This window comes from Coenobita brevimanus, chromosome 66 (genome assembly GCF_032717465.1).
Source record: "Coenobita brevimanus isolate Jiangsu-jjx chromosome 66, ASM3271746v2, whole genome shotgun sequence".
Taxonomy (NCBI): domain Eukaryota; kingdom Metazoa; phylum Arthropoda; class Malacostraca; order Decapoda; family Coenobitidae; genus Coenobita; species Coenobita brevimanus.
Genome location: NC_137019.1, coordinates 24421650 through 24434679, shown reverse-complemented (window position 1 = coordinate 24434679; position 13030 = coordinate 24421650). Strand labels below are relative to the sequence as shown.

The window sequence follows — 13030 nt, the reverse complement described above, 5'->3', positions numbered from 1 at the left end:
CAACATGGCAGGTCGAAAGATCTACCACAGTTCTGGCTCAAAAGGGGGCAGGAGAAAATGGGTGCAGCTACCCACGAGTTGCTGAGATACAAGTGTTCGTCAAGAAGGACACAGGAAGCAAGTGCACCCCCACGGCCGGAAGTCCCGGAACTGCCACACAGTCCATATCGCCGATCGAGCCAACAGAACCAGCAGCGATGAGGGCTAGTCAACTTAGTGCTTGCTAGAGGCAGTACAACCGGGCTTGCTAGATGTGGCTTGGCAATGCAAAAGGAGTTCCAGTGTTCCAGTTGTTGTTGGTAGATGCAGCACCCTTGAGCTTGCTAGAAGCTGCTTGGCAACACAGACGAATTTCCAGTATTCTAAGTGTGCTTGCCAGATTTGGAACCCAAAAATGGCCAAAAAACGTAAAAAAAAAAAAAATCTGACATTTTTTTCAACCGTGCTTTGAAATTGGCGTGCAGCGCCAACCAGCTGTGTTTACGCTTGCTGCTTGCCTCCCCCATCCCTCCCGGCCTCCCCAGTTACCACCTAACTACCATCCTGGCTAGATGCTTATTCAATCGATGCTGCAAGTGCTCGTTTTTGTGAATAATCAGTGAATAAACTGCAATACCTCGCCATGAGACCACATGGAAATTTACAGTGTTGTGCAGTGTTATGAAATTAGAATTCAGAGTGGAAAGTTTAAGTACAGAGTGTAAACTGGCGGTTGAAACTGGCGTGGTGCAATCAAGAACAGCATGTGCAGTGTTAAACAGTTGTAACTCATTGTGCAAAGGGTTAAGTGCAGCACAACATTGGATTACTGTATGTGCTTCAAGAGCATTTTCACCACTGCCAGAGCCTAAGAGAAGGCATGTTAACCTTCGTAACGAACGGCCACGGACGTGTTGTAAGTACTCTATACACTGCTAACTATTCTCCATACTTCTAATTCCTCATTCTCTGGTTCCTTTTCATTTATTTCGTACTTTCTGTCCCTTATTTGTGTGAATAGAGTCTTAAACTAGGTGCTATGCATGTCCAGTAGAGAGTTATGTAGGTATCAGTCCAGGAGGCAGAGGCCCACTATCCGGATGGACCCACTTTCCAGACATGCCCTTGGCTCTATTACATCGGCTAGTGGAGGGATTACTGTAAATGTGTCACCTTTCTGGTGAATGTATTCAAAATTGTTATGTGCTACAAGACCATCATTGTACCCAGCACATACTTCACAGTAGAGTCTTGTGTTGGAAGAGGCCATAACTAGCAGGACAGAGTGACTGATTTGCTGTTAGTGAGTATGAAGATCGCTGCAGTAATATTGAAGCTGACACTGGGCTGTTCCTAAGCACGTCAGCAACGACATTAACTCGTCAGAAAAGCGACATTTTCTTGATTGGTCCTAGTAACTTTTTACCGCTATGGCTGAAGCAACTTCCCACAATTAGACATGTACTGCACAGGTTCCACTATAACATGCAGGAAGTAAAGTCTGTCAGAAATGTTAATCATATGAGAACTGAGGAGTTGATGGTCCTTTGGCATGAAGCCGCTATTCCTACTATCCTTGAAAAACAAGTAACTGAGAAGTTAGAAAAATTCCATACCACCTGGTTGCTGCTGGAGAAAAACAGAAGAAGATGCTCTGAAACTCAAAGAAATAGAGAGAGGGAGTGTGCTGCAACTTTCGCTTCTCTATTTGACATTGCTCATTCTGATGCACTAACTATGACCATGATCAAAGAAGATAAAGAATTCCTCGCTAATCGAAGACAAGACCGGAAAATTTACATGAGTACAGAAGACAAGGAACTGACCAAAAAGAAAGAAAGAATCCCCAAACGAACAATGTTGATGAAAATCATCAACAAAAGGCTATTGCTGCAGCCACCTCAACAGCAAACAGTGTTTGCATAACTGGTGAAACTGACACCTCAGATGATACAAATGATTCAGATGTTGATTTTGCACCTAGCCGTTCTTCAAAACTGGCAATTAACTATGTGGATGCCAAACCAAAGAATCAGCAGATTCCAACATCCCAGGTATATACCATACATGTGATTGGAGCTTTGGACAGAAACAAAACATCTGATTGAGAGGCGGTTCGTTTAATGGCTCCACTTGCAGCTGCTCTTGGTAATGATGCCTCTTCTCTTCCCATTTCCCTTAGCACCATCCACAGAGTCAGAAAGAAAGCAAGACAAGATCATGCAGAATTAGCAAGAGCAGAGTTTGAGCCGGAATATCCTCTAGTCATACACTGAGATGGCAAGTTTCTGCCTCAAATTGCTGGAATAGGAAAAGTTGACAGCCTACCTGCACTGGTGTCTGGAGATGGAATAGATAAGCTTCTTGGAGTGCCAAAGATATCTCTGGCAAGGCAGAATATGAAGCCAAAGCCATTTATGATCTTCTGGTGCAGTGGAACCTGGTACACAAAGTGCAGGCAATGAGCTTTGACATCACATCTGCAAATACTTGTCGAATCAATGGAGTATGTACTCGTCTTGAGAATATACTTGGTAGAGAACTACACTGGTTTGCCTGTCGCCATCATGTTATGGAACTGGTTCTTGCAAAAGCATTTTCCTTATGTTTTGGACCATCAGGCTCACCAGATATTCTTCTCTCCAAAATGTTCAAATCTTGTTGGTCAAATCTCAACCATGAAAACTTTCAGGCCTTGGAGCTAAATGATGAGTCGACAGCTTTGTGTAGTTGTTCTCAAAGATGTGACTGGCCAGGAAGTGCTCATCAGGGATGATTACCAAGAACTGGTTGAACTGACGATGATTGTGCTCGGAAGTCCACCCGAGAAAATTCACTGGCAAACACCAGGGCCTATCCACCATGCAAGGTGGACGGCTAAGCTGCTTTACGCCATCAAAATATATCTCTTGCATAATCAGCAAGACGTCTTTCATCTGACAAAGAAAGAACAACGTCAGCTTCAGTGATTTGTACACTTTGGTGCACTCCTTTACACTAGAGCATGGATAGAAACCCCCCTTGCAGCTGAGGCACTTGCTGGAGATTTGGCATTCTGGGCTGATCTTGACATATACTAAGACACTGATGGTGAGATTGCCGCTGCTGTAATGAAAGTCCTGGAGCACCACTTGTGGTACCTGTCAGATGAGCTTGTGGGTCTCACATTTTTCTCGTCAGAGTTCCGGCAACAGAGAAAGCCAAGATAGTGAAGGCTATGAGCAGAGAACATGGAATACGCCATGTGAGAGGTGATCCGACCACTCTAGCAAAAGAAACAAGTTTGGGAGATTTAGCAAGCAAGCGGACCATGAAGATTCTATATCACCAAATTAGAGAGTCATTTCTTATGCTTCCACCAGATTCATGACACACAAATGAGGATTATCTGCAGGGAAAAGAGTGAATAAGAAATTTGAGGGTGGTGAAAACATTGCTGAATGTGCCATAAAGCTCTTTGAAGAATATACCTGTCTTATTACCAATGATGAGGAAGAAAAGCAGTTTCTCCAGCAAGCTGTTGAAGCAAATCTACATAGGCGTCTGTTATTGCTGCTATGAAATACTGACTGGTATTAAGAATTCTGGTTTGATAAATGTACGAGACTTATGCTCACTGAAATTTTTATTACTGATATTATTATTCCATATTATTCTGCTGTACTTTCATTGTAAGTTTCGTTTTACTGGAGAAAACATCTATCTCACCAACATCACGTTTGATAGTAATACATATCACCATAATTCTGATACTGTATGGCTCTTGAGCACTGTCTTCTAGATGCAGTGGGAAGGTAAAATTTTGGCAATAGTATACCGGTGACAAACCTAACAAAATGAGGGGGTGCCCTGACTTGTACCATGAAGTTCATTTTTTGTCATATACTGTACATGTGGGCCACCCTAGTGTGCTTGCTAGAAGCGGCACCCCCGAGCTTGCTAGAGTCGGCTTGGCAACGCAGAAGGAGTTCCAGTGTTCCAGTGTGCTTGCTAGATGCGGCACCCCGAGATTGCTAGAGGCGGCTTGGCAACGCCGAAAGAGCTCCTGTGCTTTAGTGTGCTTCCCAGATGCAGCACCCCCGAGCTTACTAGAGGCAGCTTGGTAACCTAGGAGTTCCAGACAATGCACTCCCCGGATTCGGGCAGGCTTCCCCAACGTGACGCTGAAGCTGGAGCAAGTCCCCTCCCGACTCACACACATCCCCTCCCAGAGGTAGAGAGTGCCCTTCTTCCCCTGGAAAAGGAATCCCGAGCTTGGTAACATAAACTTGTTGTCCCTACTGTCTCGGGTCCCTTCTAACTTAACCGCTAGAGCCACTCTGGGCACAAATCACACAATCCTATCGTCAGACTAAGAGGAAGAAAGAGCCAGACATCGGGCCTTCACTTTTCTGGAGCCAGAGTCATAGCCTATCTTCCCCTCAGCCTTATTGCCATTAATTCACCATACTACAATACCCGTACAGACGTAGGGTTAAACCCCGGCCCCCTTCCTCTTTCAAAGAATACCTCGGTGACGAGTGTAAGTGCCATATCCGGGACATCTCCCTTCAGATTTCCCCTCCCCAGTTCCCGTTCCCCCCAGCTGACCATTTCCTACAGTTAGATCGCACGATCTCGGATGTAAGTTGTGTATAAAGGCTAGGGAAATAATAGATCTTTCACCTTGCCAAATAGAGTTTCTGTGTTTACCGTAACCTTAAGGTGTATCGAGTCCTGCTTTGGTGTTCCTTCCTGTTTAGAACCCAGTGGACTAGAAAAAGCCAAGTACAACAATGACCTTGGCCCCCGAGCGTTTGGTTGATCCCCCCCCCCCCCCAAAAATGGATGATACAGGTGAGGATGTTTCAGTCCACTTTTTGTTTTATATACTCTACTCGCTTAAAGGCCGCTTTTGGCGGCCTCCGCTCGATACCAAACCACTTCCTATCTTCAGAAATGAGTCATAACTCGGGAACTGGTGGCCTGATTAGATTGATTTTTTTTTTTTTTTTTTTTTTTTTTGTCACGTTGGAGCATTTTAACGGCACCTTGTTCAAACAAGAATTTGCGCTACATGCGCCGTTTTTGCTGTTAATGTACCAAACAAACAGACATGCAGAAATCGGATCATCATAATAAAGACATTTTGTTCCAGTGAGTTAGCAGGCATGGTTGGTTGTAACACTAGCGAAAAAGAAGAGGTTGCTAGTCTCAGCGAGGAAATAATTATGTGAATTGTAATGGTTTAGAATGCTATATTTTCTGAAAATATTAAATGAGAACAAGAAACCAAACAAATTTAGCTTTATAAAGTAAGGTAAGTAACATTGAAAACACATACGTGAAGAGTACACTTAGGAGCAAAACATTACCAAAATCAGCAAGAAAATGAGGACCACACAGATTTAAGTGTGGCTTAATGAGAGTATACAGTGAGGTGTTGGGGTGGGAGCCGGGTGGCTTTAACAGCTGCACTGTAGGGAAGAGAGTGGTAATGCTTGTGTTTACTGTTGGAGATTATAGATTGTCGAGATTGCCGCCAGTCATAAATAAGAGTTTGGTTCTTTTACTTCTCAAACTATCTTTTTACTGAATAAGCTTGCTTTGTGATAGCCAGAATGAAATACTAATACAGTGTAATCGGGCTAAAAGATTCAACAGATAGACCTTTCCGCTATTTTGATGAATGATCCCATAGTTGGAAAATCGTCAGGCGTTATTTAAAGCAAAATACTTCAATAATGCATGGCATAGTTATTCATTGCGTCAGTAGTGCATAATGATGAGCAGCTTTCATAAGCCCTTTTATTCTTTGTACAAACCATGCCAAAAATCTGCGTCCATAATGACTGCAACTAATTCAGAGGATCAGTATATAGACAATGAGAACAGTACTGTTGTGCCGGTAGGATTAGTTTGGTGTCTGGAGATGTGAGGAACATTCCAGAAATGTAGTGTTGCGCCGGCATAATTAAGTTAATGTATATATATCTGGAGATTGAGGAACATTCTAGAAATGAACTGTTGCTCTGTAGGATTAGGTTAACGTTTTATATCTGGAGATTTCGACATGTCTGCTTTCTTTACTTTCCATCATACCTTAGGAATTTGTTTTGTTATTTTTGTTAATGTATGTTGTTAAGTGCATTATTGCGTGAGAAAATGTGAGTTCTCTACTAGATTCTAGAATATTCTGGGCTGTGCTAGTAGGGGGAGCCGGAGGGGGGTATATTAAGGCAGCGCCATAGAGCTAAGGAAGAGTTTTGCGAACTCGGTTTCAGACCCCACCTCGCGCGGTCACCTGTGATTGGCCGAGAACCGGTTATGTGACATATGGGCACCATATTGCATCCTTACCTCACCTTCTCACCTCCCTGACTGCCATCAGAAAGCACAGAGACCAAAGTGGACGCTACACTTTCTATGGCCATATCACCTGCTGTATACCTATATTTGACCAAGAGATGTTCTAACCACACATGTATGGTTAAGATACTGCAAAGGTTTCCTAGAGATCACACAAGCAGAAAAGAATGGGAAATTAAAATCCGTCGGAAAGACTGGACACCACACAACAATTCCTATTTGTGTTCTGTGTGTAAATCTGTTCTCATTCTCTTTAAGTTTTTTGTTCCGTCTGTGTACTGTCTCGTAAGATCCCTGTCCGTTCTAACTATTGCAGTAGACTGTGACGTAATAAACTTATTAGATAGGCTGATAGTTACTTATCTGTTTTCAGTTCGGTTTCACGTAAACTATGGAATATATATATATATATATATATATATATATATATATATATATATATATATATATATATATATATATATATATATGTGTGTGTGTGTGTGTGTGTGTGTGTAGGGCATTAGGAAGAAATAGCTGAGGAGATTATTCACTGTAAGGCTTCATAGCTACGCCAAAAAACATTCGCAAAAATAAGGCTCAACGGTATAAGTCTGGAGGTGAATTAGGAAGCAAAAGCATGGCTATAAGATTCGCTGTAAAGAAGTATAAGTAAAAACTCTTCAACGAACACTAAGGCTGTATATTGTAGTATGTCCTGTATATAAATATTTTTACTCCATATATAGATAAGTGTTATAATAACGTATAAATGAAGTGGTGGGAAAGCAAATGAAAACATTCAAGCACCTAGCAGCTTTTGTACAGGATTTTCAAGCTAAAACAATGTTATTAAATACTTGTTGTTAGGCGGGTATAGAGATACCTTGGTTAGGTTTTCATTTGCTTTCCTACTGTTATTATACATTGAAAACGTTCTGTCATGATCATCAGCCATATATGTATGTATGTATGTATTTATGTATGTATGTATGTATATATATTAACATATACCCTATATATATATATATATATATATATATATATATATATATATATATATATATATATATATATATATATGACCTGTACCGAAATAAAAGGCTAGGGGGTTGATATCTGTACTTTTAGTATTTTCATACGCCCGGTCGGTGACGTTTAGATGCAAGATGGCGGCCAGTACAGCGGTTGACCAAGCTCTTCCTACTCTATGGCGCTGTATGAAGGGGCCCGCACAGCTTGCTAGCAGAGTGGGCCACACAGTTCAGTTCTGTGAGTTCGTCAGAGAGCAACAAATGGAGCATGTTGTGTCTGTATGCATGGCAGTTCAGTTCAATTTAGTTAGTGAGACAGGGAGTAGTGTGCGACTGCGAGTCAGAGCCAGCCAGACAGTGAGAGTCAGAGTCAGTATTGGGCATGTAGTGAACAGTGAGTCAGTGTCGGATGGACAGTGATACTGGGTCAGTGACAGGCAGTGACAAAGACAGTGAGAGCTAATCAGTGAAGCACAAGAACAGTCACTCAGAGAGTCAGTGAGTCATTTCAGTCAGTAAACAAACAGTGATTAGAGTGAGGTAGCGAGGGAGAGAGAATACTACGTGTTTTACCAGTGTACATACACACTCCACCACAACTTATGTTCCTACATTGAGAATATATAGTGTAATTTGATACATAGTTGTGGTAGATCTTCTAATGTGGTTTCGGAGAAACCTATTATATCAATTTTTAAATTTATGCAGTCAACATCTTGCACTAAAAAGTTGTTAAGGTTGGATGGAATACTTCGAGTATTCATAAATATGACTGATAATAAGGAACCTTGGGCGTGTGGTTCATATGAGAGCCCGCCCGACTCAAAAACAGTACTGAGATTCAGGAACAGAGGTTAAATGGTTCAGAACAGAATCCGGATCATAATCTTTACCAGAGTTATTCTGCATTGGACCACAAATGACACTGAAGCTCATTATCATTTAATACATGGAATGGAAAAATATTGTCATGATTGTGAGTAAATATCATTGCGGTTAATTATAATTGAGATAATATAAAAGGGAATTAGAATAAAGAGATCATTAGTAGATAGTGGAATTATTTACAAGTGTCTGGAGGGCGGAGAGTCATCTTGCCTGCATTATTATGTGCTTTAGGTGTAACTTGGTTAGTAGCAGAATGAGATTTTTGTTGGCATGAGAATGTGCTGGTGTAACTCTCAGATGCCATAGCGGAGGCGGGGGAAGTGGTGGTGGGGGAAGGTGGGGTGCTGGTAGATGTCACCCACAGAGGTGGTGGTGGGGGCTTGGCAGCATTGGTAGTCAAGGTCGGGGCGCTGATTGAGGTGGTTGCAGTCATTACATCCATGTCTGAAGCAGTGGTGATAGCCACGGTTGAAAAAGATGAAGCGATAGCTGTGCTTACTGGTGTGATGCTGGTTGATTCCACTTCCGTCACTATGATAGTAGTAGTTGCAGTATTAGAAGCTGTAGTAGTGGTAGTCTGCTTTGAGTGGACAGATGTAACAGAAGCCGAGCTGAAGGGAGTTTGCCGAGATGAAGATTCTGCAGCATCTTTCTTGGGTGCTGTGGTTGAATCTTTCTCTCGCACTACCAGGTTCGATCCAATAAACTAGGCCAACTTGTCAGTTCTCTAGCCTTCTTCAGTTCTGGAATTCGGTTCCTCTTTGTTTGCTGAGAATTTGGGCAGAGGTCTTCGTTGATATATATTTGTGTTCCACGCAAGCTGCCTACATTTCTCAGGACAGCATCCCTATCACTATAGCAAGTGAAACGCACAAGAATGGGTCTACAGTACAGTAGGTCGATCTACTCGATGGGACCCCATGTGATGAGCTTGCTGCACGGACACATCAGACATATCCATTTTCTCATTTAGGAAGTTCTTTACCTTTACACAGGTTTGCTCCCATGTCTCCCACACATCTGGCAGACCATCAATTTTCATATTGTTTTGCCTAGAATTATCATATATTTCGTCGCATCATGTAGTGAGATGGTTTGACTGATTTCGTATAGCAGTTATCTCTTCTTGAAGTGTTCGAAACTGGTGTTGATCTTCAGAAGATTTTGTTGCAGATTCTTTATAGTGGCTTTTAAATCGTCAACTTCAGCCTGACTGAACCCTAAGCTTGTTTTCAGAGATTCATTTGTCTTGGTTAGATTGTCAAATTTGGTACTCACTGATCCCTTATTAATTTCAGCGAACTCCCATAGGTCTTGCGTTTCAGTTAACATGGCTTCACGATCCATTGTGAATCAAAAGCGGTCAGTGACATCACAGTTTGTTTTCTTTGATAGCCCCCACGCCTGCGCAGTAGGAAGCAGAGCGACTTATTTATTGCTCCAAAAGTCACTAATGCAAATATAACATGAAGTCACTATATCACTCCAATGTTCACTAGGCACTCACAAAGTTTGTAGAGAATATCCAGTTCAGCAGTTGATTCGGTGATGTTAATAGGTGCGAAAAACTGGGAACAACTTTTTCCCTGGTGAGAGAAAGAAAACATGAGAAAATAAATATTTTAGCTCAATTATTCTTTTGTTATTGTTCATTTACTTCATCAGCAATGTTGAAAGTTTACACCAAGATGAAATTATGATTATAGGTGTTAACCCGAGGCATCCCATCAACATATGGGTACATTGCAACATTTTGCATTTGCCAGTCCTGTCAACGTACTGGTATGTCACGCAATTGCAAGGTTCATAATTTGCACAATTTTTAATTTTCGCGCATGATTTTTCGTACGTATACACGGGACACCTTCCTCTATTCATCCACAAGATGCCAAGCAGGGACAATGCCTTACACCGCATAACCTCCCCCCTCCCTGCAAGCCATTGTCTCGGCAATTCACCTGTTACCAGTGACCTGGCCAATAAAGACATTCAGGGCCAGAGTGATTCCCCAATTGATGACAATGTGGAGGACAAAGTTTACATAGCATTAGAGGAAGAAACAGTCAGAAATGATGATTAGGTAATGTGGCAAAAGAAGGTCAGGTATGGTGATGAGTTAGTGAGTGAAACAATGCTTATAATGCCTATATTACTGTTTGAAAACCAATATACTCTCGTACTACATATAAATTCGTACCAAGTAAATAAATAAATACCGTTTATGAGTGATCTGAAATAGTTACCCTCCCATAGAACTCGTTTTCATTGGTGCAACCCTGTTAGAAAACCCAGTCAGGTAAGGAGGTACTGCTACTGGATCGAGTATTTTAAACCTCGGGTGAGCGATTTCTCTATGAAATTTTCGATGTTTCTCACCGAAAGTGGAAGTTTTAGCCCCCCAATTTTTTTTTCGAAAATACCTCGGGATTGGGGGGTGTCGGAGGTGCGAAATAGCTCGGGACATGACGGGTTAAACGCTTGTTCACCCAGCACGTGCTCACAAAGTGCACTTTACTGGTAAGAATGCATTTGATTCAGTTGAAAGCCATTTCAGTGCTCATATTAGAAGTCGACTTAATAAGTATAGAACTTCTAATTTCAAGTTTAAAACGTTCACGGTGTGTAAGAAAATGATTATTCATTCCAGACTAGGTCACTGGGGATATGAGGCCTGCACCATACTGTTATGGTCTTAATGTCAGCTTTCATGTAAACGTTAAGGTTAAGATAATGTTTATTAACGTTTCGTTCATCATTTCCTTGGCATTTTCCATGACAGTTCCAATACTGCATGGTGGTTCTTCCTCCCAGATTCCTGCAGAAGAAATTGATAGACAGTGGAGTTTTTTTTTTTCTTGTCTTAGATTTCTAGAAATACTGTTTCGAAAGAGCCAATGAGTATATAGCACTTTTTGTTTTCCTCTGTTTGCTACACCTGAATAAACAAATAAAACTATTTGAATTAAGCACACCAATAAACGATACTGAACTTAATACCTAACGATCGGTAAAAGAAACCTCTTATCTAGTACCTGCCATATTCGACGGGGTTCTGGTGGAGATGCAGCAGGAGCCGGGCCAGGTCCTTCGGGTGATAGTGACGAGCATTGATATGGGAGTGAGGAGGCAGGTACAGTCGCCAAACTTTCCACCTGGGCCACCCCGCCACGAGAGGTGGGTAAGGGGTGCTGGCAACAGTGTAGGCTATCTGTTTGTTCGTGTGTACATGCTTGATGAAAGTTCGGATCATCACCTCTCGTTTTCCTTAGTGAACCTCAGTCAAAGTTCATCCCAGTAATCAGTTGACAATTTTTAGGCGATAGAATTTCAAAGGAGCTTCTTGAAAGTGTTGGATAATGCAAGTATTGAAAACAATAAGTAAACTAATTCAAAAGACCGCATCTTTACGTATATTATATATTTAAAAACGTATTCTTTTTCATTATTACATGATAAACCCATGGCTAAAAAATGTCTACTGCATATTGGGGGGGAAGAACCGTCGTGTGACCGGCCCTTATGGTTGAAAAGTAGATATCTGTGTCTGACTGTTCGTTTTGCATTTAGTCAGTCCTGGGCCGATCCCGATTAAACCTATTGAAATACCATTCTTGATCCGAGACATGATTAGACAAGTTAGGTCATTAATCGTTACAGGATTACTCATTGGGAGGATATTAATTTAAACTAAGTTGGAGAGTTAGGAGCTGTAGATGTCGGAGGTTGAAACTCGTTCGTTGAGGCAGAATACTGCCTCGAGTCAGCTAGTCATGAGTCAACCTTTCGTTAACAATAGAAAACCTAAGCATCTCATCACTTAATCATTACGTGGATCTCTGTGCTTGCAGTGCAAACACGGCAATTGTTTTAATAGTTGATATATATTAAATATTTGAAACAGTACTGTGGGTGACGTGGTAGTTAACGCTTCCGCCAGGCGATCCGTGTGACGTGGTTCCACCCCCGTCAGGAGAGATGGGTTTCTCCTATTAAACACCAAGCCCTTGTCTTATGACCTAGGTCTTGGTTGCAGCCAGTCAGCAACCAACATCACATATCCTCGCACTCCGGACCTCGGTGACGGGGGCTAAAACGAGGTTCGAGGGATAAAAAAAAAAAAAAAGCGTTCCAGCCTGTAATGATAATTTCATGTTCGTTACGTTGCATTTACCAATCACATAAGTAATATCACAGGCAATGGTGATATAAATGTCCAAACAATTCATGAATCAATAAAATTGAGCTTAAAATGACTGGGAGCTTTTGCATACTGTGGTGAAGAGATGGTGTCTTCATCTTGCTATAATGTGAGATAATGTTGTTCGGTGAATAATAGATGAGCATGTAAATGTGTGACCGCACACATAAGCGGCACCGCTCACAATCAGTTTTCCTTTCAATGTGTAATTCAGTCATACGTTAGACGAATGGACTATAAAGATGTGCTGTAATGATCATAGTCATATGAAAAATGGTACGGTAAATCATTATCATAGCTGATATAATAACCACATTCGACAAAAGTATGCATAAATTCTCTGCCTGCTGAGGTGACAGTATTTTAATCTCCTACCTCTTCGTGGTGCACCACAGAACACATGAAAACATCTGCCTGAAGTACTACCAACGAGGAAATAAGCAACCGTTAACAGTGTCTGAACATCATCCTAATGTTTATTGGTCAGTGTCATTCATGATGTGAATATGGCAGGCAATCTTACTTGTAACTGGATGTAGATGTTAGGTAAATGCATTCATCTTCGACCTATACTGATAATGGTATCAAGTGATAACCCTATGAA

The 13030-nt window shown here is 41.5% G+C and overlaps 1 protein-coding gene across 1 annotated transcript in view; it reads right to left on the bottom strand.

Moving 5' to 3' along the window:
- Nucleotides 1-9111: 9111 nt before the first annotated feature.
- LOC145405312 (alpha-(1,3)-fucosyltransferase C-like) overlaps nucleotides 9112-13030 on the bottom strand; it is a 39094-nt gene continuing 35175 nt past the window's right edge. Inside the window, exon 5 of the mRNA XM_080276733.1 lies at nucleotides 9112-9248. Coding sequence (XP_080132859.1) covers nucleotides 9112-9248 — 137 coding nt within the window. The remainder of the gene's footprint in view (nucleotides 9249-13030) is intronic.